This window comes from Contarinia nasturtii, unplaced genomic scaffold (genome assembly GCF_009176525.2).
Source record: "Contarinia nasturtii isolate CC-2019 unplaced genomic scaffold, AAFC_CNas_1.1 Cnas_scaffold_187, whole genome shotgun sequence".
NCBI classification, from domain to species: domain Eukaryota; kingdom Metazoa; phylum Arthropoda; class Insecta; order Diptera; family Cecidomyiidae; genus Contarinia; species Contarinia nasturtii.
Genome location: NW_022197544.1, coordinates 8,567,347 through 8,595,245, shown reverse-complemented (window position 1 = coordinate 8,595,245; position 27,899 = coordinate 8,567,347). Strand labels below are relative to the sequence as shown.

General features: G+C 34.5%; 2 protein-coding genes across 8 annotated transcripts in view; both read left to right on the top strand.

Moving 5' to 3' along the window:
• The window catches only part of LOC116352054, a 587,314-nt gene that overhangs the window by 223,152 nt on the left and 336,263 nt on the right, over positions 1–27,899 (top strand). The window lies entirely within an intron of this gene.
• On the top strand, positions 155–27,611 carry LOC116352058 (verprolin). Of its 7 annotated transcripts, none has more exons than XM_031784315.1 (12): positions 155–435; positions 5,733–5,901; positions 6,008–6,653; positions 21,600–21,697; positions 22,080–22,373; positions 22,430–22,709; positions 22,835–23,176; positions 23,367–23,559; positions 23,644–23,862; positions 23,938–24,084; positions 24,146–24,422; positions 26,692–27,607. In XM_031784315.1, exons 4-12 carry the CDS (start codon positions 21,616–21,618, stop codon positions 26,823–26,825), a joined length of 1,968 nt encoding a protein of 655 aa, XP_031640175.1. In that variant the 5' UTR covers positions 155–435; positions 5,733–5,901; positions 6,008–6,653; positions 21,600–21,615; the 3' UTR covers positions 26,826–27,607. The 7 variants fall into 7 exon arrangements, with proteins under 7 accessions (XP_031640175.1, XP_031640174.1, XP_031640176.1 ...); XM_031784314.1 differs by having other exon boundaries at positions 5,997–6,653; XM_031784316.1 differs by lacking the exon at positions 6,008–6,653 and having other exon boundaries at positions 5,733–6,007; positions 26,692–27,608.

Sequence of the window (27,899 nt, the reverse complement as noted above, 5' to 3'; positions counted from 1 at the left end):
TGAACGTGCAAAATTGTGTGAACTGGATTTGATCGTGTGGATGAACGAATTAAGAAAAGCACAGCAAATAAATTCGAAACAATTTCATTAAAAAAAAAAACAAAAAAAAAAAAAAAAAAAAAAAATAAATTTTTTTTGCATTTTTTTTAAAAAAAAAAAAAAAAAAAACATAACAAACAAAACAAGTGAGTAAGTCCAAAAACATTGATTCAGTAAGCTAAAGTGCTTCTTGAAAGTGTCGTCGAATGAGAAGAGAGAAAAAGAAAAAAAATACTGTGCGGAATAAAGGCCAATATCATTTCGAGTAAACAGTGTGCGAAGAGGAACAAAATATATATAAGAAAAAAGAGTTTTCAAAATGAAATACGATCATTACATTGTGTTCCATAGAAACGGCAATAGCAATAAATAAAGCGTTTTTATTTAAATTCTCGGGTTGGTATTTTTTCCTCCACACTCTTCTTTCATGTATGTTTTGTTGTGAACGATGCCAAAGGAATGAGATGAATTCTGAATAAAAAATTGTTTCTTTTGAAGAGAGTGAAAAATATCAACAAGCGAAAAAAAAATATTCTGTTGTGCGTCAGTGAGGACGTGAAAAAACAACAACAACAACAAAACAAAATTCTCCACTGAACAAGTGAATCGTATACAACACATACCGAAAATCGATTCAGTAAATCAATCTCGTGTAAATGCTGCGATTTAAAGACCTGCATCAAAAATATCGAAAATTATTTGTTCGACGGTGTCATTCGGCTCAATGCTATCTTAAACGAAAAAAGATTCCAATCGATTCGGTTTGGTGTGTGATTCTTGAAAATTTGTGTCATGTCTGTTTGATGCATTCAATTAAAGTAGATTTCTATGAAGTTGTTGTTTGTTTTTTTTTCTCTGCTCGTTGCACTATTTGTTCTTTTCATCTGATCGCCTTTTAAAGTAAAATAAAATAAAAAAATGACTTCGGTTTGTGCGATTGTAAAATGCTGCATAAACGATTCATATATTCATAGTGTTTAATGCGTGGTAGTTGTTATGATTGTGTGAAACATGCTTGTCTTGATGACCAAAGCTAGCTAAAAACGAAACAAATATATAAAAAAATATATCGCCTTTTCTACGTGCGCTCAAATACAAATACTTTGCATGACATCAAATGCGATTTCATTCAGCGCCCGACAGCACAAGGCGAAAAAAGACACTCATTTTAAAACAATCTATGGTCACTGTTTGTTTTTTTTTATCGTCCAAAGCTTTAAACGGCAAGGTACCATATGTATCTCTGGATTTTTTTCTTTGATGTTACCATATTCGCCCGTTTACCGAAGACAATAATTTCAATTGGTCGTTGCAACAAAAAAAAAATACCATCTAATACGAAAAAAAAAAATCCAGCTTGTGTACGAATCGGGTGTTTATGAGATAAAAGTCGATACACTTGCGGAATTGATACACACGAGAGAGAAAAAATTTAAACACAATTATAATGCATATACAGTTCATTAGGTGCATTGAATTGATTGGGGCAGTTGTTACATATTCTGTTCTTTCTTTTTTGTGAAGTTTTTCTTGTGCGCAAATTTTGTCACGGCGACGACTCAGTCATCGCGGTCAAATCAAACGTGCATAAATTTTAAACTTGATGCCAATTTTGAAAAGAATTAAAAAAAAACAGCAAGTGTAATTATATATTGCCGAATGTGGTCGACCTCAAATTCAACTCGAATGCAACAGCCTGGCAATAAAATAGCTAAGCAAAAAAAACAACAACATATAAAAATGCTCATCGCTATTATTAATAAACGTAAATTAGATAGCTGTCAACATGTATGCATCCAAGAGACAATGGTTTTCGTATTTGATTCAATGTATATTCCATGCTAATGTATGTGTGTGTGTGTGTAAAAAATCTTCCCAATTGATATTCACAGAAAACAAAACTAAACGCAAACAAATCGACAAGAATGTTATAAGAATTCTGTGTATCTTCTCCGCGATGCTTTTGTGTGAATTTAAATACTCGCGCACTTCGGTTGCTGTTTTTCTTCCTTCTCTTTCTTCTCTTCCTGCATTCTTATATGGCCGTCGTCGTCGTCGTCTACGGGTTCAGTGATAAAACAATGCTAATGTTTTCATTTTTATCGTTTTGCTCGACCGACCAAATTGACGCACACGTTCGCTCAATCAATTCACACAGGGTGCACTATATATAGACATTAAATATCATACCCATACATTTACGACAACAACAAATTCAATGTCTGACACTCGGCTAGAGGGCAGATCTCCCACAAGGCAAAAAAAACATTGCACTCTCTCACAAAGAATAGTGTGAACATACGCAAAAGAGGCGAAATAAACAAAGAATGACTACCGAGAGAACTACGAGTTAGAGATTCAACTTTCAGCCTACCAACAATCATGATGATATGATGTGATTCTTAACAAAACGGTCAAGTGTTTTTGAAGTTTTTTTTCGAGTTCCGGAGCAGTCAAATATTCGTGATTTAATTCAAAAAACTTTGTAACATTTATATACATAGGAAGTCATTGTATCAAAGCTCGATGTTTTTTTGCACTCGGTATTTCCTTCAATTTCAATTCCAACTACATATTCAATTCAGTTGAATAAATCCATTCACATACACAAAACCAAAACCGACCCATTTTATACCGTTTAACAAATCTATGGCTGTGCATTCCATATCATTGACCTAATGAATGTGAATTGTATAGGTTTGATATTAATGTATGTGAGAAAAACGAAACACATTGTGATGAAAAATCAAGACATTGCCGGATTTTCCGGGCTATAATGTCAAATAATATACATTATTTTATTCATTTATTTTATTGATTGATCAACATTGTGGGCATAGTATAGAGAATAAGAGCGATAGTTATCAATTTTAATTATTTCCATTTGACTGGAGTCATTTTTCAAATGAATTGTATTCCATTTGGACTACTAGGTTCTTACTCCTTACCTTGTGCACACGTAGATAAGGTATTTTCTCAGTCAGTATTTGCTTATCATTTGGTCTGTAAATGTTAAGTTAATTTTTGTTAAAATTTATGACTATCTGGGTTGACTCATATTATATAACCGAGAGCATGAGCAGTTCATAGTGATGATGTGGTCATTTTAAAGCATATCACAGTTGTTGTTGATTTTTATCATTATATTTTGGTTTTTGAACATGGGGCGATATTAAATGGTTTTTGGCCTGAGACGATTTTTGTTACAAACAGACACAGTGTAACAAGTGTTTTATATCATTGTATTAGTTACATACATTTTATATACACATGATAACTGAATCACTTTGACTGGAAACAATGTGAAAAAATTATTTATTTAAAAACAACAACAATGACATTTGATCGCACGCTTGCGTATGTGTGACACTGTGATTGTTATTGTTTTGTTACATGGAAATGAATTACTCATACAATCGATACATGTATATGTAAAAATACGATCGAATTGATCAATACGATGGATGAGCGTGGTTGTACAACGATATATTTATCTTGATATTTATGTAAAGAAGTAGCGCTCAACGCTGACGATTGTCCATTCGTGCATGACGAATCATGATCTCTGTTGAGTTCTCTTCCTATTTTGCACATTGTGTAAAGTTCAAACACACACACACACACACACACATATATATATATATATTTTCTCTCTCTTCACAATTTCCTCGTTCTGAAAACAATTTATTTATAAAAACTTAAGAAGATGATGTTGAGAAGAAATAAGTAGTCTCTTAGTCATTCACAGTAAAGAGAAAATTAAAAAAAAGCAATACCAATTCAAAATACAGAAGAAGAAGGAAAAATATCAACAGTAGAGGAGGAAGAAGAAGAAAAATCGGCATACAAAATTACATACAACGAAGCAGCGTAAATTGAAGAGAGCTTCGAGATAATACATAATGAAAAGATTGGAAGCCAAATGCCCAGTCGTTTTGTCGTTTATTTAGTACAGCTGGATTTGAGCCGCTTACTCATTCTCATCGTTGCTGACGCGATTTTTTGATGAACCAGAGATATCATACCGACCGAGAAAATGCCAAAATACTTGAAGCCAAAATAATGAGAACTCGCGGCTTTGTACAGCGAGAAAAAAACCACCGAACTGTTGTTGCATTTGAATATAACTCTTTTTTGTTTCGATGGGTATTTTTTTTATTTTCCTCATGAACACATACAATTTTCTCTGTATTACAACGTGAACAGAGAGAAAAAAAAGTGTGTGTGCGAGTTCCGAAACGAACCACTGGATTTTCAACACTTTCGTTTTTTACTATTCTTCTTGTATACAATATATTGTTGCTCGTTTCTTGGTTTTCTTTTTCATCGTTTCTGGATAGAAAGATTTTCCATTTCTGCAAACATGTAAATATGTGTAATTGATGAAGCGTTTCCATCGACATGAACACAATTCATTCTTTTTCTCTAATCAACACACACCACATATTATGATTATGTATGCGAATTGCTCATCTTCCTAACCGAAAAAAAAAGAAGCACCGTGCGCACTTCGGCTATTTACATAACTCAACATGAAAGAAATTTCATACTTAAAACACCAAACTAACAAGCTGAATTACCTCATGAAAAACGTGTATGCATTGCTCACTTCTGCGGTTGCCATTTATTTTATTTTAGTTTATTTTTTTCTTCACTTGCTTTCCTTCTTGAATTTTAATATAATTTAGTGGGTTTTTGTGTGTTCGTGTTTGTGTTTTTGTATAAAACCAAAACATATTGAGTCATCCAGATAATGATATCAGAGTAATGAAAATGCACCAGATTGAATCGTATTCAAAATTATTATTTATATGCATGTCGGTTAATAGTGCGGCATGCACATCACCATATATATATATTAATGCAATGCGGTTGGGTTGTGCGCACCCGGTACATCCTCTGTCTATCTCGCCCCGTCTGCCGCCCGCGACTCTATGTGCAATTGTGTTAATTTGGAATTCGTGTGTCTTGCATGAATGGGAAATCGGATATTATGCCGATGTACACGAAAAAAAAAACAGAAGTTCCGTGTGGCTCTTTTCAATATTACTCTAACACGAATTATGATAACTTGGAAAAAATTATTGGAGTTGGCCTAGCGGCAATCGAGTTTTGGCGGTTGAATACATAAATCAGTGGGAGAGAGCAGAAAGAAGGCTCTGTGCGCGAGGAGAGGTACTATCGTCACAGTACAAATCAGAAAGGCAGATAAATCAAAGTGCATTGAAACTCCTTAGCGATTGTACACTGCAATCATCGTATGCGCTAGGCACAAACACTCGTTCGTGTGTTGTTGTTTTTTTTGTTCAAGCTTGCCACTTGACTTAAATAACATGGTGATGATTACAGTTGTTGTTATTCGTTGAGCAATTCAACTTGTGATTTTTTTTATCCGTGTATTTTTTCACAACAAATTCTCGGTTTTATTTAAAACGGATTCTGCAAATTTTCACGTTTATTTTCACTTCATATTTGTCAATTGTGATGAAATGATTGCACTTTATTCATGTTTGTATGTGTAGTTTTTATGTGACTCGAATGTATGGAAGAGGAGAAAACCGCCGATAGCCAAAAATCGAAATGATCATTAGCCATATTAATGACACTCATTAAGTAAAATTACGTACCGAAAAGACAGCATGAAAACTAATTTGTTTTTAACCCAAATTCTCTGTGTCCATTTTAATTTACAGAAAAAAAAACACCCAAAAACGGCCATGGAACATTTTGTAATCAACAGAGTCTTGTAACTAATTTGAGACTGTATTTTTGTGCGGCAAAAGCAACTCATGTTCCCGTATGATTTTGTCGTCATCGTTTAAATCGATCGAATTAGATTAATCAACCGAGTGGCCGTACATGGTTAATATCACAGTGTATATTTTTTTCGTGTAAAAATCAGCATGCCGAAAGAGATTATTGCAATGTGAATATGTTATGTAATTGTAATTGAACAGATTTTTTTCAGGTTTGTTGAAATATATCAAAAATATCTATAAAAGAGACATGATTAAAATGCAACCAAATCAATAAGCTAAAAAACCATTAATCTTGGCGCTGCGCTTCACTTCGGATGGAGAATAAACCGAGTCATATCCACATTTTGACAACAAACACAGCAACAGAACCGTGTGTTTGAATGTAATATACATAAAAAATAATAAAAAAATGAATTGTGATAGAATTTTTCTTTTCTGTTCTTCTGTTTAATCGATAAGAGATGAGCGTGTTTTTGTTGTTTAAAGTGTTCAAAAGTGAAAAGTGACAAAAAAGAAAAGTCAAGCACTTCAAAAGCCGATAACTCTGACAAAAGTGAATAGAAACGTGCTCGAATCCAGAAGTTTATTATTTTCGGTCAACATTGTGTGATCGCTGCAACAACCAAAAAAAAATAAACAAAAACGTTTCAAACTTTCGAAGAAATTGTGTTGTGCCCCGTCTGACAGTGAGCGCCACAGAAAAATACAAAAAACTAAAGAAAAGAAACAACGAACAAGTGCAAGAAACAGAGAGTAACAGCATATGTGCTTGTGTGAGTGTCGCCAAGGATAACTAATTCGCGGCCGCTTGAACAGTTACATCTGTTTCATTGCAAAAATTCCGTGAATTTCGAGGTAAGTGCTGGTAGAGCGAATGAGTTCTCCATCTTCTCTCTCTCTCTCTCTCTCTCTCTCTCTCTCTCTCTTCCTCTTCATTTTCGTATATGTTCAACATTTTCACTTCATTTTTTTTGGTTTCATTCGTTTTGGAACTGTGTGTCTCGGGTCGTAAGTGCTCGTGCTCAAAATTTGTGCAGCTCTTTTATTAAATTCACTCGACTTGTTGCAAGACTTGAGAGAGCAAACCAAAAAAAATCGTGTGTCACTTTGGATATTTTAATTTCGGTGTATGTACGTTCGCTATTTTCATTGCTTTTTCCCCTTTTTTCGCTGCGGCATTCATCGACCAAATCGAGAACAAATGTTATAGTTGTTTTTTGGCAGAAACGTGTGCAGCCTACAACAATGACACTGAATCGATAAATAGAGGAAAGAGTGAGACATTCAAGTACATTTAATGCATTTTATATGTGCCGTGCTATCGGATGCGGTAGCAAAACACACATCGACGACAAAAAATAAAATTTCGATTCGTCACAATGTCAATGAATTGTCTGACAAAAGACAGACAACGTGTGTATGTATGTACATTATTATTAGTGTTTCGATTGATGTTTTACGTCGTGTTGTCATTGTCGTCGAGCAGATGTTTTAATTTAAACTCTACCTGCATGCATATTTATGTAAAACCTCTGTCCTTTGAAAGTGAATCCTTGTGCAGTCAGTGCACACATTTTTCATGAAACTTGAAGAAGGAAAGGGCAATCAAAAATAATCAAGTCTAAATTTTTCAACTCACGGACAAAGAAATATACTTAATGAGAGAAAAAAATGAAAGTTTTTTCCCAAATGCGACGATGAACTGTTGATGAAATCGAAAAAATACAAGTTTTTTTTACTAAATTTCAATTTATCGACTCAACAAATCATCAGTCAAACTCGTTAGACCGATAAAGAAAGAGTGAGAGCGAAATGATGAGAATGTGTGTAGACGCAACCGTCAAAAAATCAGCTGCAAAATCGATTCAAAAACAAAACAAATAACATTGAATAATATTTCTGTGGGTTGTCTATCTTGTGCTGCGAGATCGTCTGATATGGCCATATAATATTGAATTGCGATAAAAAAAAACCACTCAACACACAAATTACACTTTCAATGCATTGTTATTTTTATATATATAATTTCGGCTGGTGGCTTTTTGAAAATTGATGCTTGAATCACGTTGGTCAATGGATTCTTCTCCATCATTCGACGGAAACAATTGAAATAACAATAAAAAAAAACTAGAAACAGCCGTCTTGTCAGATTTTGTGCGATCTCATGTTTCTCTTTAATTCGCTTCCATCGTGAAATATGCACCAAAAAACGTACAAAACATGCTTCATTCATCTCTTTTTTTTTCATTTTACACCGAACCGCGCATCGTATCTCGTATATATTGCGTTTATTGTCTTATGGCTCTTATTGTTATGCTGGTTCTATGAATACTGGTGTTTGCAATTTTTCACTTCTTTTTACCGCTCACTTCTCATTTTCACACATACCACGTCTATTTATCTATTTTCGGTGTGCGTTTTGAATTAATTAGCGCGCGCACAAGCAAAAAACGCGACTATTATACGTTTGTTTTAATTTGTTATTTTTCATTCAGTTTTCTCGGTGATTTTCTATATCACTTTTCTGTTTTTGCAAAATGACACACTGCAAATATGCTATCATTCACATCGCAGATTTTCTTTCTCTCACTTAAATTTTTGTTTGGTAAGTTTTTTTTTGTGTTGTGTGGTATTTTGTATCGCTCTGTTTCGCATCTGTTCAGAAAGTCTTTTTTTATTTCGGTTGTGGATAATTTCTACTTTTGTTTGCGGTATACAAATTCGTATGCAATCCAGATGGTCCATGGTTTATTTTCGAATCTACAGAAAATGTGATTCAAGAAACAAACCACGAAAACCACAAAAAATTATGAACTCCATGAAATCGAAACACAAAAGACACTTGATACACAAGAAAATGTGTTATTTTGCATATTTTGCGTTAGTCACACGTTTTGGCGCGTGAGTAAACATCAAATTCCAATGAATTCGGTTTATTTTCTCTCTGTTTACCGTTTTGAGAGTGTGTCCATCAATAGACGGCAAACCAAAATTGCGGTTGAACTAATGCGTTTTTGGCTCATGCGAAATAGCGAATTGAAATCGACATTATTGCGTCAGAATGACCGTTTGTTTTGTGATCATTGCTGTATTGTTGTTGTTGTCTTTACAATTTTCATTCCAAGTTTTCTCTCACATCAAACGCGATAATTTTCAACTGTTTTTTTTCTAAAGGTCAATGCAGAAGGTTATATCATATATATTAAAACCAGTCTGCACCGGTCGCCAGTCAACTTTCTGGCCGCTGGTAGACAATGTCATCGGAATCACATGCTTCCTTTTCTCACTGCCACAAATGTGAACCGTTCGCATATGTACGCATCAACATCACAATTTAATCATGAACGCAAAAGAGTCTGTTTTTTTTCTATCTATTTGTTAATAGATCGATGGGGTCAATTTGGTATGCAATCAATTCTCCAAAAGAAAACATTGAGGCTTAACAACGGAAACACAAATTTTTGTTGTTCTTCGTTTTACTGTTAAAGCGGGAAAAAGATATGTGCCAAAGTATTTTAATTATGTTGATTAACGTTGGTTGTTGTTCGGTGAAGCGAATACAAAAAATATTCAATTAAATGCAAAGCAGGAAGAAGATCGTTCAATTGAGCTGAAAGTTTGTCGCGATAAAAGCAAATGAGTGTGGTTTTTTTTTTTGAAGCTTGGAAAAATAAATGAAGTGTGTTTAGAAATTGGCATTTGAAATGCGAATTGAAAGAAAATATTTGAAAGGAGGGAAGAAAAAAACAATCGAATGAACAAACAAAAAAGCAGCAAAGCGAAGTGTTGATATCTATTATTATCATTCTATCGCGTGCAATAATTTCTTCAAATGTTTTTTTTTCTAACAAGCACATTGCCATTATCATTTTTGGTTAATTGATACCACGCGACATTGGAAAAGATAGAGTAGAAAAAACAACAACGACAACAACTGATTGAGGCCAAACTGGACTTGCCTATCTTATCGTTTGATTTTATTTATCGGTAAATTAAAAGCTGTCGAACGACCATCACAAGTGCTTCGAGCTAACAAGTGAATGGGAGAAAGAGAAAGAGAAATGGGAAAACGGGGAGACAGCGATACTCAGAGCAATACAAACGTAATTTAATGGCATCGAGAAATTCCGATGACTAATCATTCTGAGTTGCACCCAATGGAACCGCTCATCTCATGTTCGGTTGTGATGAATACGATTCTCATCGATTGCGAATTTTTCCTCATCGATGATAAAATATGTCAACGATTTCGAAGTCGTTCTCGTTGTGTGTATGTTTGATGTGCTGCTGTCGTATTTGATGCGATTTTTATATCTTTCCATACGACATCATAATCAGCATCAACCGAATGAGAACGCAAACCATATACACACACACGGTAAATGCGAGCACTTGCTGGCTTGTAATTAACATTCTGGATCGTGTTCGAATTCCGTCACATTTAAATCAACCAATTTTTGATTTGTATCTCTTTTTTTCTTCTTCTTCTTCTTCCTTTCATTTGTTTGTGACATTTCGAAATTTTGTGGTGCAGCCAAAGTGAAAAATTATTTGCATTTCAAAATAATTATAAGCCGAATATTGCGTTAAACATATATTTTGCTACATGCTACGACAACGCCATCTCTGTTTCCCCATGTGTGTAGAGTATGTTCAATATTGACGTATCATTCAAACGTGTCAATTTTGTACCGCAAAAATAGCTGTCATCGTGAAAATATGTCAACAATATTATTCATTGAAATTTTTGAAATTGACTGTGCCGTGTTTATTTTTTAAAACAATTTTCAAATGCATATTTCTGTAAATCTCATTTCAACGTTTTGAAATATTTGTACAATTCTACATGAATAATATTTTAAATTTTTTAAACTGAAATGAAATTTTCAGCATAGAAACAGCTTCTGCTGCAAGACCAAAGATGTCGTTTTCGGGGGAGATTCGTGTGACGTTTTCATATAAAACATATAGCGCATTACTCGGTTAATAATTATTATGTTATTTTCTCGGGCTCGATTCTAAATCACCGCATGTATTCAAGTAACTTTCTTTTTTCGATTTTCTTCAAAAAAAAGTGCGATAGTTGAGAAAGATATTTTGTGTTTCGTTTCAAATCTCTTTTTGTAGCCGGTGTTGCTGCAATCTTTCGGTAAATAGTATGCGTGTGTATGTAAAGGTCATGTTGTTTTGCATGAGCCATTTCATTTATGCACTCGGCTAAAATGCATCGCATTCAGATAATTTTTTGGTGAATCGCGCGCGCACGCGCTCACGTCATACCGAAAAAAAGACTACAAAGTCGAACACTGCATATATGAACTTTTGTTTATGTGTTTCTTTCACTTTATTTCAATCATGTTCCTGTTGTACTTGAGCCACTTTTGCGGTATTTAATTGTCTTTTTTCTGTGTGCTGTTTCGCTCAGTTTCACATCGCAAATGTGGTCGAATGTGTGTGTGTGGATCGAGTGGGCAAGCACCGCGTAAATCATCATTGTTGCAAACAACATTACGGATTTGTGTATATTTTTTTTCGCTTTGGCGAGAAATGTGGAATGAAGAGAATTTCTTTCTCGCAACTTAACACGCAATCACAGTGCCAAAGTTGACTTTCTTGCCCACTGATTCGGATTAATTCTCTTTCTCTCTCTCTTTCTCTGATTCTGGTGGTCTGTTTTGTGTTCAATTGTGTGTACGTTCGAAAATATGATTCAGAGCTAACAAACATCACCCATGTACACCACGGATTTCCAGCAGCAACACGAACACGAAAAAAATGATGCAGCTACTTTCAATAAGTGGGGTATCAATTGACTCTTTTGGCTTAAAAACCATACATAGAATCGATGTAATTTCTCATCTTCGTTCAATTCAACGCGTGAGAGATTAAATGACAGATTATAAGTGTTTCTGTATTATTATTATGTTTTTCGTCAATCTTCAACCAACGCACCGTTCTAGATTCTTTTTCTTCAAAGTGGTCGTTTGACTTAAGAAACTATTTTCACGTGATTCTAAATCTATTTCTTGTTCTGATGATCATGGCTTTGTTCTAGGATGCTTTCAATTATACAATCACTACTATGTGTGCGGAATTGAAAACATTGACGCCAATTAATACACATATACACCGCCGTATGCAAATGCAAATTGAAGATAATTAGGAACTGACACAGCAGCAACATCGACAGCAAACGGCAGCTAATTTTTTTCTTCTTCTTCTTGTGTGTACTTACCACATAATTTACTACGACGATGTGTGCGATCTATCGCGCAAGCTGCCAATAGAAGATTTGCGCTTTTAAGTGGACTCAATCATTTTGTAAATTAAGCGAATAGATTCGATTCAAAGTGAATTATTATAGTCGAGCATTCAAAAATCTTGGCTAATTGTTACACAACCACAGTAGACGAGTGCTTGAAAATGAATGCGATTGAACTTAATGCCTGCCTCAATTTCTGGGTCAAATAATCTTCTTCTTATTTGACTGAAATTGTTATTTTATTCTCTCTCTCTCTCTCTCTCTCTCTCTCTCTCTCTCGATGTTTTTGTTCTCTCAGCAACAAAAGCCATGCCATTCAAATGGGCCAATCCATAAAAAAACTATAGAGATAGCTTTTCAACGTGTCTTCTTTTGTTACTTTAAACCACAAATAATGCTTACATCATCAAGTTCTGTGGTACAATTTTCGACACATTGAAATTACCGGCTTTGAAATTAACAATTACGAATTTATTATTAGCCATCGACTTTAAGACACATTCATTCCAATGAAATGGTAATTTTCTTTCTCTCGCTCTCTGTATGTGAATATTCTTTACTTGGATGTGAATATTCTTTTTTTTATTGTTGTTCCTATCGACATCAAACCATTCCAATCATAAATTCAAATTTTCAGTCTTGGAATTATGATCTTTTGCTCGATTTGAAATTTATGTGGGAAACATCACATTGTTTAAATATAAAACGCCCATCGTAGAATTTCAATTTTGACAATCTGATTTGCATTTGATTTGATTCAAATTTTCGCTTGTCAAACGTTGTCGAATATATATATTGTTCGGCATGTATTCGAAATTCGAATCCATCTGCAAACAATCAATAGATCACATTGGAACGATGATGTCATGGCACGAAAAAGTGTGTGCGCTAAAGAGGGAACGAAACGCACACGATATCTTCCCAAAAATCGATAAAATAATCAATTTTTTATTGAAAACCTATTGGAACAGGCCATGGTCAATTGTTAAATTTTGTTGTTTTTTTCGGTTTCTCTTTATTACTTAATTGATTGTTTAAAATAGCACACTACTCTTGTGTCTCGTTGAATACTCGAAATCGAATGAATTCCAATAAATATTCCACTAGAAAAGCACATTTTTCAACGAAAAATCAACGTTCTTTAAATTATTTTCAGCAAACAGGCCGAATACTTAAGCAGAAAGAATGAAATTGACACTAATCCATTGATTTAATTCAGTTTGCGTTTCTCTTCATTTCAATGTTGATCAACGATAGTTTTATCAATAGGATCAATATTAAATTGAACTAGTTTTAGTTTTGTATTTATAGTGTATTGACTTGAACTATTTCCATTTCCAATTTCAAATCGATTTTAAGTTTTAACCATACAATAATTTTTGGATAGGATAGATTCGTAAGATCTCCGCAAGATCCAGATCCAAGCGTGCGTACGTAGCCGTATGATACATACATGTATCATGTACATTCGTTATTCCGTATTGCTATGGCTTGCGAATCAAAGTAGGCGAAATAATAGGAATGGATTGGCGTGCGTATTATATATGTATGCATCATGCGGCAGCGTACGCACGCTTGGATCCGGATCTTGCGGAGATTTTACGAATCTATCCTATCCAAAAATCATTGTATGGTTTTAACGAATTTTCGCGATGAATTGACTTCACATTTAAGGCCTAACCAAAAAGTTAAACAAAAGAATCGAATAGAGCACCCGGTACGACTTAGGTATATATCTGTCCCCTTAGCTACAAACAGCCACCTGGCGGTCAGATATATCTGACACATATATATGTGTCATCTATCCATAACATTGCTTTGACAGCTAAGTGTGCTTCTGAAAAATGTCAACAAACATTTGCGGCAAAGAGTTCTTATTTCACGCATTGGTCATAAGCCTCTTGTTTAATAATGCAGTCTTCGAAGACCCAAATACGTTGGTACAGACATGTATGCACGCGCAAAGAGCAAAGGCAAAACGATCACTTGTACACATGTGCTTGTGTGTGTATTTTGACGTCTTTGCCGCAAATGTTTCATTTTTTCAACATTTTTCGGAAGCACACTTCACTCTCTGAACACTTTTTGCATGTAATTTTTCATGCCTTTTTAAATTAAAATAATTTGCTTTAATTTTTGCTCCACAATAGCAACACAAAAAAAACATTTGGTTTTATACAATTTAAAATATAATGGACAAGTTTTTATTTACAATGATTATTTTTTAGCCCGCTTAGCTGTCAAAGCAATTTTATGGATAGATGACACATATATATGTGTCAGATATATCTGACCGCCAGGTGGCTGTTTGTAGCTAAGGGGACAGATATATGCCTAAGTCGTACCGGGTGGAATAGAGTCTGGATTATTACAGTTGAATCAACTTTTTGAACCGTATAAAATAGCAATATTCAAATCGATTAGCCCCAAGCTGAATGTTTTCATTCAGAATTCAACGAAATATAGCATCTTCTAAATGTTCAACTTACTTCTGAAAGTGAACTCTTCTTGAAACGGATGTTTGGCTTAAGTTGAATGGTATTTATATCACACACGTGATTGCAATTAACAAGAAAGCTTTAGAATCAATTGAATCAAAAGAAAAACAATTCAATCGAATTGGAAGCAATTGCACAGATTCAGAAAAGAAAAAAAGCTACAATCGTCTGGAAGTTTCGCAATTTTTTTTTCTGGGATTTTATAAAACAGCTCAGAATAATCTCTCATTGCTGACTAAGCAACGGGAAATGTTTACAAAACAAATAGTCGCGTGCAACATCGATAGTCATGTGTCAATAATAAAGAATAAACAAGCGCTGGCCGGGCATGGGCAGGTAACGGCAGCAGCAACAAAACAGATTTATTGATCGCGCGCTTTCTCTGACGATTGAAGTGTTGACAATTGGCTTTTGTTTGTTTTGGTTGCATTCCAAACACTGAAAATGTTAAATAGCAACAATGGCGCAAGAGAGAGGGAGAGAAATGTGGTGTTGATCAATTTTCAGTTTCTACAAAGTGAAATTAAATGCGACGACACTTACAAGTTTCGGTGAAAACGAATAAAGCCGCACCAATTATTCAAGTGGGCATGTCAAAAGAAAGACAAAGAAAATTAAATGCGTATCACAATCAAAGTGCTAGAATGATCGATTTATCGATGGAAGTGAAAAGTCACGTCCAAATAAATGCGTGTCTGCTTTCCAGTTCTATTGGCATATATCCACTTTCGATCGATCATCGATCGTTCGACCTACGTAAATGGATGCAAACCGTATGGTTTTTTCTCTCTCTTTGAGACGATTGCGTCAATAAACGTCGATCGTCTACGCAATGAAAAGATTGTAATCGTTAAAATTCAGACAATTTAATTTATATTTCAAACAGAAACAAAATATCTAACATAATTTTTCACCTTGACCACAGAATTTCATTAATTTTAATTCGTGTTTTGTAATGGCCCGCATTAAATTATGTGCCATTAAAATGCTTGTAAATAGTCAATGTTATAATTACAAAAATGGAACGTGTGCGAACAAAAATCGAATGAGAAAAGAAATACAACCGAATTGAAATAATTTCACCTCCCACTGATCATATCTCGTTTCAACAACGACAAAAACAAACAATTTTTTTCTTTATTATTCTGACGAATACGCACATATTGTACAGCAGTCGGCAATCGTTTTGTAAGTGCATTGATCTTTGAAATGTGCGTTTTTAGTTGGCATCCAAATGGGTTCCACGCATTACAACTTCGAATGGTTTCGTTTTATTTCATCATTTGCTTTGATCAAATCGAAATGTGACATCTCTTCCCTTCATTTTATCTCTCTCTCTTCTCTCTTTTACTTTCTGTCTCATAAATAAATTTTAATTCATATTGCAAGGCAAGCAATGCACCCAAATGAAATTGTCAATGTTGTGTGAAAACAGTAACCTCATGTGGATTGCTTGGTTTATGTATCTTTTATTTGCTGTGCAAGTTTATAAAAAAATATATTATTTTTTGCATCCATAACTCTTGTCCCGGTTTTGGTCGTAAAATTTTTGGTATCCAAACTGAATCCATTTGCATGCATAGACACACACACACACGCAAAAGATGTACGAGGCCATAAAGTGCGTGAGAGACAGATAGTGAAGTCGTTGATCGCATCATTAAGAAGCCATAACAACGACCGCCCAGGTCCCGGTAACAAAAATTCAACAATAGAAATACTACAACAGGAAATTTCACCGCTGAAATAGTGTTGTTGCATACATTTCTTTACTTCACGTTTGTTTTTTCATCGAAATTTGCAAAGCTCTTAGGTACACGCAAGTCTGGTATTTTTTTTCTATAATTTCATTTATGATTTTTCACCAATTTTTTTCTTCCATTATTTTCCATCCAACAAAACGTAAACAAGAAGAAATCTCTCGCACTTAAACAGCAATTGTACGTGCGCGCATTTTGTTTTGAAATTGAATTTATTTGTTTTGAATTTTTGTTGTTGCGATTTGTTGTTATTATTCATTCTCTGTCAATGCATATCTCTGATTCACTTATTCTCTCTGGCCCAGTCGCTTTTTTCTCTTGTTTTTTTTTTTTTGCTTTGTGAAGAAGTCGAGAAGGAAAGAAAAAAAAACACAACTTCAATAGATTTTCATCACAAATTTCATGTATGTGCATTTATTTAACGGGCACAACACACAATTTACTCTCTGTCACATGTACGCGTACAAATAAATCATGAGAAATCTATCCGATTTCTATTCATTTTGCGTATTTGTTTTATGTAAGCCAATTGTGGTTTTTTTTCTTTCATAAATGCGACTCCATATCTAAGCTTAAAATAACTGAAGAGCTAGTGTATGTGTGTGCGTGCGCGCATCACGTCAATTTCTCAAGCGCAATAGTAAGGCAGCAATAACAACGCTTAAGTCGCATACAAATTCATAGAAGTAAATGCATCTGCAAACCATAAAACGTCAGAACACTCAAACGGAACATAGCAAATTTACATTCATATGATCTGGTGCTCACACCATCGACATTGACACAATATGAACTCTGATGAAATTGCAAACATTTGGTTCGACAACCAAAAAAAAATTAATAGAGCATCTGCGTTGCTTATTTTGGTAATTTCCATGTACTTTCATTTTATTGGAGTTCATTTTTGTTTAAAATGCCAGAACATTTCTTGAAATATGTTGTTACAGCTTTTTTCCATATTTGCAAAACCAATCACTATAATGTGTAATAGATACATAATATTGTTATAGCAGATAATAATCGTGAAACACACACACCAAAAATACCAAGAAGAACGTGGGCTTTGAGCATGTCCAAACACCACACAAAATAAATATTCGGAACGACCAAAAATAGGCTATACTTAAGACGAAGTTTAATGGGAAAAAAAGTTTCCTTGACTGCAACCATTTGGTGATTGTTTCACTTTCGATTTTGGGCGATCAAACACCTTTACTAACTCGATAAAATACACATCGATTCGAAAATCGAATTGTACAACAATGGCGCATATGTGTGCGTGACAGTGCACACAATTTGCGATGAGTATGAAGGTGGAATATTAATTAGTCGTTGAAAACGTGCTCAAACGGACAACACACATCGCACAATTGAAAACGAACAACAAATGTAAAATGGGCCATTTTTGGGTCCGAATATTCAATTAATAATCACATTGGTTAGAAGACGTGAAGGAAAAAATAGCACGACAAACTAAAAAAAAAAGCAACAACATTAAATGTCATCTTTTGGCGCTGGTTCTTAAAATGACCCGCTAAAACGAAGCGAAAATAATGAGGGAGATAAAAATACGCTTCAAACTTGACATATTAAGGTTTTTCGTTCTATTACGAATATTGCTGTATAGATCCATCGATTTCAGACAATATGACATAGCACAACACATTGATATGAACATTTCGTGATTCTAACATTTCCATGTAATTTAGACAAATAATCATCGATATCGCCTGAAAGCATTTGTAATTCGTGTCAAATATCGTCTACTATTTTTTCTCTCTCTCTCTCTCTCTCTCTCTCTCTCTCTCTACTGAGCTCTTTTTTTCAATAATATTGTTTTATTTTTTGTGTTAATGATTTCATGTGTGTGTGTGTGTAAAATAGAAATAATAAATGACTGAGTGATCTGCGAAATGACATCATCATCATCGTCAGAGAGATAGAAAAACACTTTAAAGTGTCGATATCCAGTAATGTGCGAAGGGGGGGTGGTTTTGTTTTTGTTTGATTTGCTAGAGAATTCTTTGTTTTTGAAAAATTAAACCCAAATTGCCACAAACAAAGTAATGGCCTCTGTGTTCTGGAATTCCAAAGGCATAATATTGGTTGAATTCCTCCCAAATAACACCACAGTCACGGGCTATTATTATGCACAACAGATGCATAGATTGCGCAAAGCCATCAGAGAAAAACGCCCTAGTCTTCTCACTCGAAAAGTTCTTCTTTTGCATGACAATGCACCAGCTCACAAATCATTGCTTGCACAAGCTGCCATCAGGGAATGCGGCTTCGAACAACTTCACCATCCACCGTATTCTCCAGATCTGGCCCCCAGCGACTATATCCTGTTTCCAAACACCAAGAGATATCTCAAGGGAAAGCAGTACAAGACCGAAGAAGAGATTTCAACCGATATTTTCAACGTATGGGAGGACAAGAGTGCCGAATGGTTTGAGGGGGCAATTAAAGCATTGAAGCATCGTTATGAAAGTGTCATTCGTGTACATGGAGACTACTTTGAATAATAATTATACTCATTTAAAAATACAACGTGTCTTGCTATATCAGGCTTAAAACTTTTGCCTCCCCCTGTATTCACTGCAATAAATATTAAATTCCAATTAGATTTTCATTTAAGGTCGTTTTTTTCTCGAAATGCCAACAGTTCATGCACTGGAAAAATGTATGCAAATATGACTGAGAAATGGTTTTTCCATTCGTTCACGCCGTGTAAATTTGTAAAGTAGTACATGGAGTATTGATTTTGTTCGTGTTCGTAATCTGTACCATCTAAAAATATATAAAAAAGAACAACCTTTATTTCCGGCTAGAATTATATATTGTAATCGCGCAGCGACTACCTATATTTTTGTGAATCATTTTTGTTCGGTCGTTTATGGAGTTGGTTCTAATTGTTATCATTGGCGTAGGCCATGATTTTCTCTATATCTACTATATACAGTATGTCTCATTATATAAAGCCATCGATTTTTCATATTAAAACTCACAAGTTGTACAAACTTATTTTATATAATTTTTATTTGACTTCTAAGCTACGACGCACACAATCAATATTTAATCCAGTCACCGTCATGCTCGATCACACGGGCACATCTATTTGGCATACTTTTGCTCAAATTTTCAGCATATTCGCGTTGAAAACCTTTCCACTGCCGTAGAATGAATGCACTGAACTGCTTCAAATTGCGAAATGTTTTTCTGCGGAGTCTTGCCTTAATAAAAGCCCAAACGTTTTCGATCGGATTGCAATCAGGTGACTGTGGCGGCCATACCATTTGATCAATGTGATTTTCCTCTTTCCAAGCGGTGCACAGACGACTTTTGTGTTTTGGATCGTTGTCTTCTAACAGAAGCCAATTCGAATTGTCGTTGCCATAGAACTTCTTGGCGGTGGGTAACAGTGTCGATGAATAAAGTTGGTTCATCTTAACAGCGTTTAGAATGCCCGTGAATACGGTCAACTTTCCAAAACCGGCTTCACAGAAGCATCCATAAACATGGACCTTTTGCGGATGCTTTACGGTGCGAACGACCACTCTCTTTTCGGCTCTAGACCAGGCATGGGTAGTGTTATTCACCAGCCAAAACGATGACTCATCAGTGTAAATAACTTTGCTCCAATCGGTCGTCAAAATTTCCTTTGCCCAGGCAATGCGTTTTTTCTTCTGGTTTTCTGTCAAAAGTGGTTTCTTCACTGTACTGCGATAACAAACACCGGCAATATCCAACCTTCTTTTGAGAGTGGAGCGCGAGACGTCTATTTTAAGACGCCGTAGTCGTTCGACGCCTTGGCGCAACGTCATACCTGGATTTTCATCGAACAACTCGACTATGCGTTTATCTTGCTTTGGCGAGGATGCTCGGTTTGGTTTAACATTGGGCTGATCGTCCACATTTTTTTCACGCTTATATTGCTCGATCCACTTTCTTACGAATCCTCTTGACTTTCTAATGTGTTTTGCGACCTCCACTATTGACCATTTTGGTCCAAACGGGTGCAAATGCAAAAAAACTGCTTCAAACCGTTTTTAAAAATGTTCGGAATTCATATTTTTGTTGCACAACAAACACTGTACTGATTTTTGAACTGTCAAATTTGTTGTGCGTCGTAGCTTAGAGTTGACATCTAGCGACACCACAAATATATTAAAGATATTTGTAATTTTTGTCTAAAAAATCGGTGGCTTTATATAATGAGACATACTGTAATATGCCGATATTGGTATTTGTAAATACGCGCGCGCTCTATTTTTAAAATGCAACACATGGAAAATTGATTGTTTTTCCATTACGTCAGAATTGTGTGCGAGTTTATATGCGTGTTTACGCTTCACCCAGCCAATTGCTGGCAATCTAATTAAATTGTCCGATTAGGAAGTAGTCTCTCTTTGTTTAAAAAAAAAAAAAAAAAATTGAAATCGTATTCTGTTTCACATATACATAATAACCACGGCAAACAAGAACAAAATCGAGTTCATCAACATCCGCAACATTCATTACAAACTGATTAAAGACTGCAAGTCTAGCTGCAAGTCGTACAGGCTACTTTGCATCTTGATTCTGTGTTTATGATGCGTTTGTGAATCACTTGTGATACAGTACACACAGGATGCAAACAAAATGTAGGGATTCCATCAAAGACAAATGACTTGTAAGCATGAACAACTGCTTGCAGCGAGGCAGAAGCAACACACACACACACACACACATGATTGGGCCCACAATGAAAATGATTGTAAACTGAATTTAAAACACTCTCAGATAATATTTATGCCCGTTTAGATTATGACTAAGCCTTTTAATGCCCATCTCTTTCTCTTCCTCTTCCTCTGACTCTCTCTGCCAACTAATAATCGGTGGTATCGTACTACTACCATATATAAAATTATCAATAAGATATTTTAATTTATATCGTTCACCAATGTCCACTCTCTTGCCGCTTGTTGAGTTGTACGCGCGCCTAAGCCACTCACATAAATCAAATGCGTACGTTATGCACACATACTGTGTTTGACAGTCATCGCATTAACTTTAATATTAAGTTTTTTCGCTGATTTTTTGTTGTTGTTCTTTCGCATTCAAATCAACACTGTGTATAATTCGTGCAATGGGCAATTTAAGAGAATTTAAACATGAACCACGGAATTTTGCGTGCGTAAAAAAATATTTTCTCAACGTTAATCGGATTGGATAATTCAAATGTGTAACAGTTAATAGTTGTGCGAGTGATTAACGAATGTTTTTTGTGTTTTTTTTATAGACAAACCAGTTCCAAAATGGCTATTCCACCACCACCACCGGCACCGGGTCCACCACCGCCACCAATTGGAAATTTGAAACTTGGTGCTCCCGCTTTTGGTAAGATTTTTTTTCATATTTTTTTTTTATTTGGAATCATCTTTTTGAATGTCTCATTTTTCAATGTGATTCACAAATTCTGTGAAAATTAATAAAATAAATGAGATTCGGTTGTTTATGATGTGAGATGATTCACTCGTTGAAATGCTATTTATTTTACGATAACAAACATTCGGTTTATATTGATGAAAACCAGAGGTTATTCCTCTGGGATGGGAGGGCATAGGAGGAGAGTATTGGGAAGGATCCTTCTCCTCAAGTGAGGAGGAAAATCTTTTTAAACAAAAAAAGATATATTTTTTCCGGGCCCTCTTCAGCACTCACCGTTTCTCCTCCCCAGTTTTTGGTTGAAAATCATTGAAATATTTCTCAATTGATGTAGGTAAATCGTCTGGAGGTGCTGATCCACGATCCGCGTTATTGTTAAGTATACAAAAAGGAGCAAAACTAAAGAAGACGACAACAGTCGATAAGAGTGGACCACTTGGTGTAGGCCGTATAGCAGATGCAAACAATAGTACTAGTAGTAGTAATGCAAGAACGAATTCATCGGGGGCGCCGACAAGGCCACCGCCTCCAAATGGTAGTAGTGCACAAATAAATGGAACGCCAAAGTTAAAAGGAATTTTTGAAGGATTGTCATCAATGCCAAAGTTAAAACCAGTCGGTGGTAGAAGTAAGTAAAATAGAATTTGTCATGGACACTGTATAATATTATTTTATCATTTGCAGCCATAGGTGTGACATCACCAACCAACGAATCACCATCATCAATATCAACTGGTAGTGGCAGTCCGCAAAATTCAAATGGTTCTGCCGTTGATTTTAGTACAGAATTATCACAACGCATAGCAATGAAAAAGCAAATGAAATCACCCAGTTCGAATACAATTAGCGAAATAAATGCAAGAAATCGCGGCCCACCACCGCAACCACCAAGCAAAATTGTTACCGACAATAATAATAGCTCAACAACTGTTAACAGCAGCCCCTTAATTAAGCAATCAAATAGGTAAGACACATTTAAACATTTTTGGTTCGTTTTTTTTCTTTTTGTTTTTCATTTTGTCATTTTTTTTATTTAAAACATCAAACAAAATTATCCGATCGTGCATCGGATCTTTGTACACACAATAGTGGATCGCCAACGAGTGTATCATCGAATGGATCGAATATATCATCGATATTACCAAATAAATCGTCATTATTCGGGAATAGCAATAGTTTAAACAACACAAGTACGAAGACAACAACACCGCCACCACCACCGCCACCCATAACGACAGCAACATCGACAACGACAACAATAACGAATAAAGTGGTGCCAAACTATGGCAAACCGACTTGTGCGCCAAAACCACCAGTTACAGCAGCAAAAAATGGCCTCAGTCCATTGAACAACATTAGTAATACGACAAATAATGGAAATAGTAGTAACCGATCAATTGTGTCACGAGCACAGAGCATGCGGGCGCCAAGGTTTGTCAACACACATCCAATTATTCGATATCGCCTGATTTTGATCGCCTCATTGGTCTTCTTAAATGAGATACGACGCATACACATTCAAAATTTTAAAATTAATTTCACCCCTCTTTTCGCTTTCGTATTGATTTGAAAAATTGTAATGAAGAATTTTTTCTCTATTTGATTCAACTTGTTTTGATAGGTCGCCACCAATTTCAGTGGCTGGTTCCACATTTCCGGCAACACAACAATTTGGCACAATACGCGGCATACCAACTGCATTTCAATCACAAGAATCGGTTAGCATTAGACCGGCACCGACAATTAGTCGACCCACTGTAGCACCACCAAGACCCCCAATTGAAGCCAAATTGGCAGCGGCAGCAACGAAAGAGGTATTTTTTGTTAAAATGTTTAGTTCATTTTATATTCGGACATAAAAAAAATATTAAAACTAAACGAATATCGTCGCCATACAGCAATCGCCTCGATCTGTTCCACCTGAAAAAAGATCTCAGGGTCGTTGCAAAAGTCCACCACCTCCGCCAATCCGAAGCATATCAAATACAAATCTACCAACACTTCCACTCAGTATTCCACCATCAGCAATGTCACCGAACTTAAGTAACATTTCAAATAGCTCGACAAACAATTTTGGTGGTTCAGCCAGCAATGTTTCAACTTTAATTAATAATGTGGTAATTTTAAGTGCAAAATAAATGGTTTTGGTCGCATTGAAATGATTATAAAATTTGAATTTAAAAAAAAATCAGATGCTGACTACAAATACTGGAAGTGCGAATAATTTGTCAGTTACAAAGGATCGCAGTCCAAATACTAGTATGAATAGTATTGCACCACCGTTACCGCCACATCGAACTTGCCCAGCACCTCCACCACCAATTCGTCAAACTTCAATCGTAAGCGCAATTAATTTTTTAAAATGACATTATTCATTGAATTTTATTTTTTTACCGCCAGACACCAAGTAATAGTGGCGTTGCACCACCTGTGCCACAGCGTCATTCATCGATGCGTAATAGTAACGGTGGCCAAGTAACGACCGTTGTTCAACATCAGACGGTCGCAACGTCGGTGACGTCGAATTCAACGCGCACCGTTGTCAATCGTTTTGTAATAGATTTAGAGGCAAAATTTGGCCATACATTTCACAATGTCACCGAATTTCCAGCGCCACAGCCATTTACGAAATTCGAAAAATCTTATCCTAGTCGAAATATGTCGAAAGCCACAACCGGTACGTTTTGAAACACACATACACGCACACACATTCGTAGTTCACTCACATTAGATGTTTTCAAACCAAAATAAAACTGGATCTGTGTGTGACACACTACACCGGCAACAAAACATTTGTTTTTATATTCTATATTCTGTTGTTTCTTGCACGCATTTTCTTATGCATGTCATTTCATTTATTGCTACGAAACAAATAAAATTTAATCACTTTGTATCACTATTTTTCTTTTTTGCATTTTTCCACATAACATGACCATTTCTAATACTGTTTGCTGGCTTTTGTTTTCAACTTTCTTACAAAAAAAAACATTATCATTTTGTGTAGACCATTTGCTTTTAATTGTGTGATTTGTAAATTCTAACGTTTCATTTTCTGTCATTTGAAATTCTAATATCCGATGCGGCATTTTTAGTAAAAAATTACATTCAATCAAAAAGGGATAAAAAAATATAAAGAATTGGACATTTCGGCAATACTAAATGTAAATGTTTAGAAAATAAAAATGTTCGAGCAAAATTCTCGGAGTATAATGCAAAAAGTCGATAATGCAGCACATGATTTTTATGAAAACAAAACTAATGATGTATTCAATGTTTAAAAATTCATATTGTTCTGCACCTAATTATTCACGCCTCCGTATTTGTCGTTGTTTTTTAAATTGTGTTAATTGCACCAGACATAAAAATTTTATTTAACAAGTTGCACGAAATACTACTTACCAAGTCAAATTCGTAGAAAAATCAATGTTAAAATATGTTCAATTTTTTTTTTCAAAATACAACATTTTCAAACAGGGTCCTAGAGAATAGCTGATTGGCATTAGAGCAAACAAATAAAATTGTGAAATAAAAAAGAAAAAATTCTGAATGAAAGCCGCCCGATAAGGATTAGAAGAAAAATGCAAAGGGAAAATAAGTGAATGAAACAGAATCTACGGGAAAAATGTCGATGATTGATGTGTAATGCAACTGATATTGTCAAATATAAGTTTGTCACTTGAAAATCAGCTACAAACGAATGCATGACGTTGTGATGGCGAATTCTTTATATTTGGTGCATTCGTCTCAATCACATGATATTTTGTTGCTGGCTACAATCATCGTTCTTTTGATATCATAAAATGTCGCATAGTAGATTTTTTGTGTTTAGAAACAGAAAAATTTCTCTATTTTATTTTGTCCCATTTTCATTGTGCGTAGATTTATAGAAAATGATAAAAAACAACAAGTGTACTAGACTCTATCTTTATTTCAAATATACATTTAATTTTATTTTAATTTAAAAATTCTCTGTATACTTCATAAATACATTAAATAAAAATCTATTTTATGTTACAAGTATTTAAAAAAACCAGCAAACAAATAATTCTATTCATCATTTTATAATTTTATTTTTTTTCTTCGCCGTGGTTGTTGTGATTTTATGTAATCATATAGAAAATTACTTGAGTAGACAGTGCGCGTCTCTATGTTCTGCTTGATTTGTTTGCTTTTGTTTGTAGACGTATCCGTTTTGATCTGTTTCTCGATATTTTATTTAAAAAAAAAATGCTGAAATTTATATGACGAAAAAAAACAATCGGTGTATGTATTTCGATTTTATGTGAATTTTTCATCAGGAAGGAAATAATGTGCTGTGAACGGTCTAACACAAACTTGAGGCAACCATATTTCAGGCAAAAACTAACAACGCCAACATAAATGACATGCGACACATTCATTACATTTTATTTATTTATTTATTTTTTATTTAAAAAAAATCGCGGTTGATCAAGACAATTTCTGTTTGTCTTGTTTTTGTGTCGTACACTTGCCACTTTATTCTTCGTTTCATATTAAAGTCAGCACCGTTAATTATCCCAAAGTCTTTTTTTCTGCACAACCTTTTTCTCGCTTTTTCCCATTTTAATTTGTTTTTATTCACAGCCATTATTTCACATTTTTCTTCGCCCACTCTTACATTCTAGCCATTAACGTAATTCTCCTTATGATTCATTTTTATGATCTATTGAGATCAATCAATAATTCGTAGACAAAACATTAATTCATTTGATTTTTTTTCTCTTTCTCTTTCATCTTTTCTTTTCGGCGTACACATATTTGTTATCGAACGATATGCACTTTCCACGTCTCCTTCACTTACATAATACATTTTTGGCTTCTTAATCATCAAATTTTGCTTCAAAATAACAAAAAAAAATCTTCATTAAAAATGAAATTTGAAAAAAAAAACACGAACGAAAAATCAATTGGAATCGCGTTTACAGAAAACCGAAAGGCCAAAGCACCTAGTCCACCATCGATAAAAACGGGGAACACTGCAACATCAACCAACGAAAAATATCAGTTGCAACTTACACAAGATGATAAACACTTTACAGAAGAGAGTTCATACTGTTAAAAAAAACACACACACCACACATACATACATATATATAGACACATAATCGCATCAAAAACCTATTTCCAACGAGAATATTTATGAAATTATATTAACAATTAAGGAGCCGACAACAAAAACACAACAGATCGAATGAACGAACTTTAACCTTTCACTTCGCCGGACGGTGATCAAATGTGTACATAATATCGCATTTCAAAAAATGTGACTCGATCTGTTTAGTATTTAACATAATCACAAACAAAAACCATTATAATAATTAAAATACAAATTTAATTTTGAATTTCCATTATTCGGTGGTTTTTCAATATTACACAGACAAAACAATACAAAATAAAACTACGTGCAAGTCAATTTCTTAAAGAGTGAGACAGAAAGAGAGGAAAAATAATAATCAAATCATGACCATATTACTTACAGTTCATTGTATGATACATAAGAACATTTTCAGCGGTACGCAAACTGATGTATAAAAGAAAAAAACTTTTTTTTGCTAAAATTATTTGTTATTCAATTTTTGTTTTAATTTTTTTAATTAAACAGCGGCAGCATAAATGCTCTATTATTTGGAAAAACGAAACCACAACATTCCGGGTATATGAATGATTGAAAGCGTTCATTTTGCTTGCCCATTTATTTTTAGAGAAAAAGAATGAAATTATTCATAACAATTTGTTAATTCTCAGATATTTTATTGGCTCAAAAATCAAATTCGATAGGTAAATTAATTTCGATTTTTTTGTCTCTTTGTAAATAACAAAAAAATAAAATAAATAAAAAATAAAAGAAAATTCGAGGCGAATGGAAAATAAAACATTTACATTTTTAGTAGCGTATTTTTAGTGATTTTATTTATTTGTTGTTACATCATATTTAGCGGAGAAATATTTTAATTTAAAAAAAAAAATAATAATAATAAAATTAGAGAAAAGAAAATTCACAATAGTATCACTAAATGTTGAGTTGAAAAGAGAAAAAAAAAAACAATAAAAATACGGTTGATACCAATTGAAAGAATTGGATTATTATAATCTATAGATTTTGGAGTTTTAAATGAAAATTGTACAATTTTAA

What these genes read in the sequence shown, in the direction of transcription:
- LOC116352058 (XM_031784311.1), top strand. Translation starts at nt 21,447, where the DNA reads ATGGGCAATTTAAGAGAATTTAAACATGAACCACGGAATTTTGC. An exon ending in TTAATTAAGCAATCAAATAG is followed by an intron (nt 22,710 to 22,834) that starts GTAAGACACATT and finishes TACACACAATAG; the next exon opens with TGGATCGCCAACGAGTGTAT. An exon ending in CAGAGCATGCGGGCGCCAAG is followed by an intron (nt 23,177 to 23,366) that starts GTTTGTCAACAC and finishes TTGTTTTGATAG; the next exon opens with GTCGCCACCAATTTCAGTGG.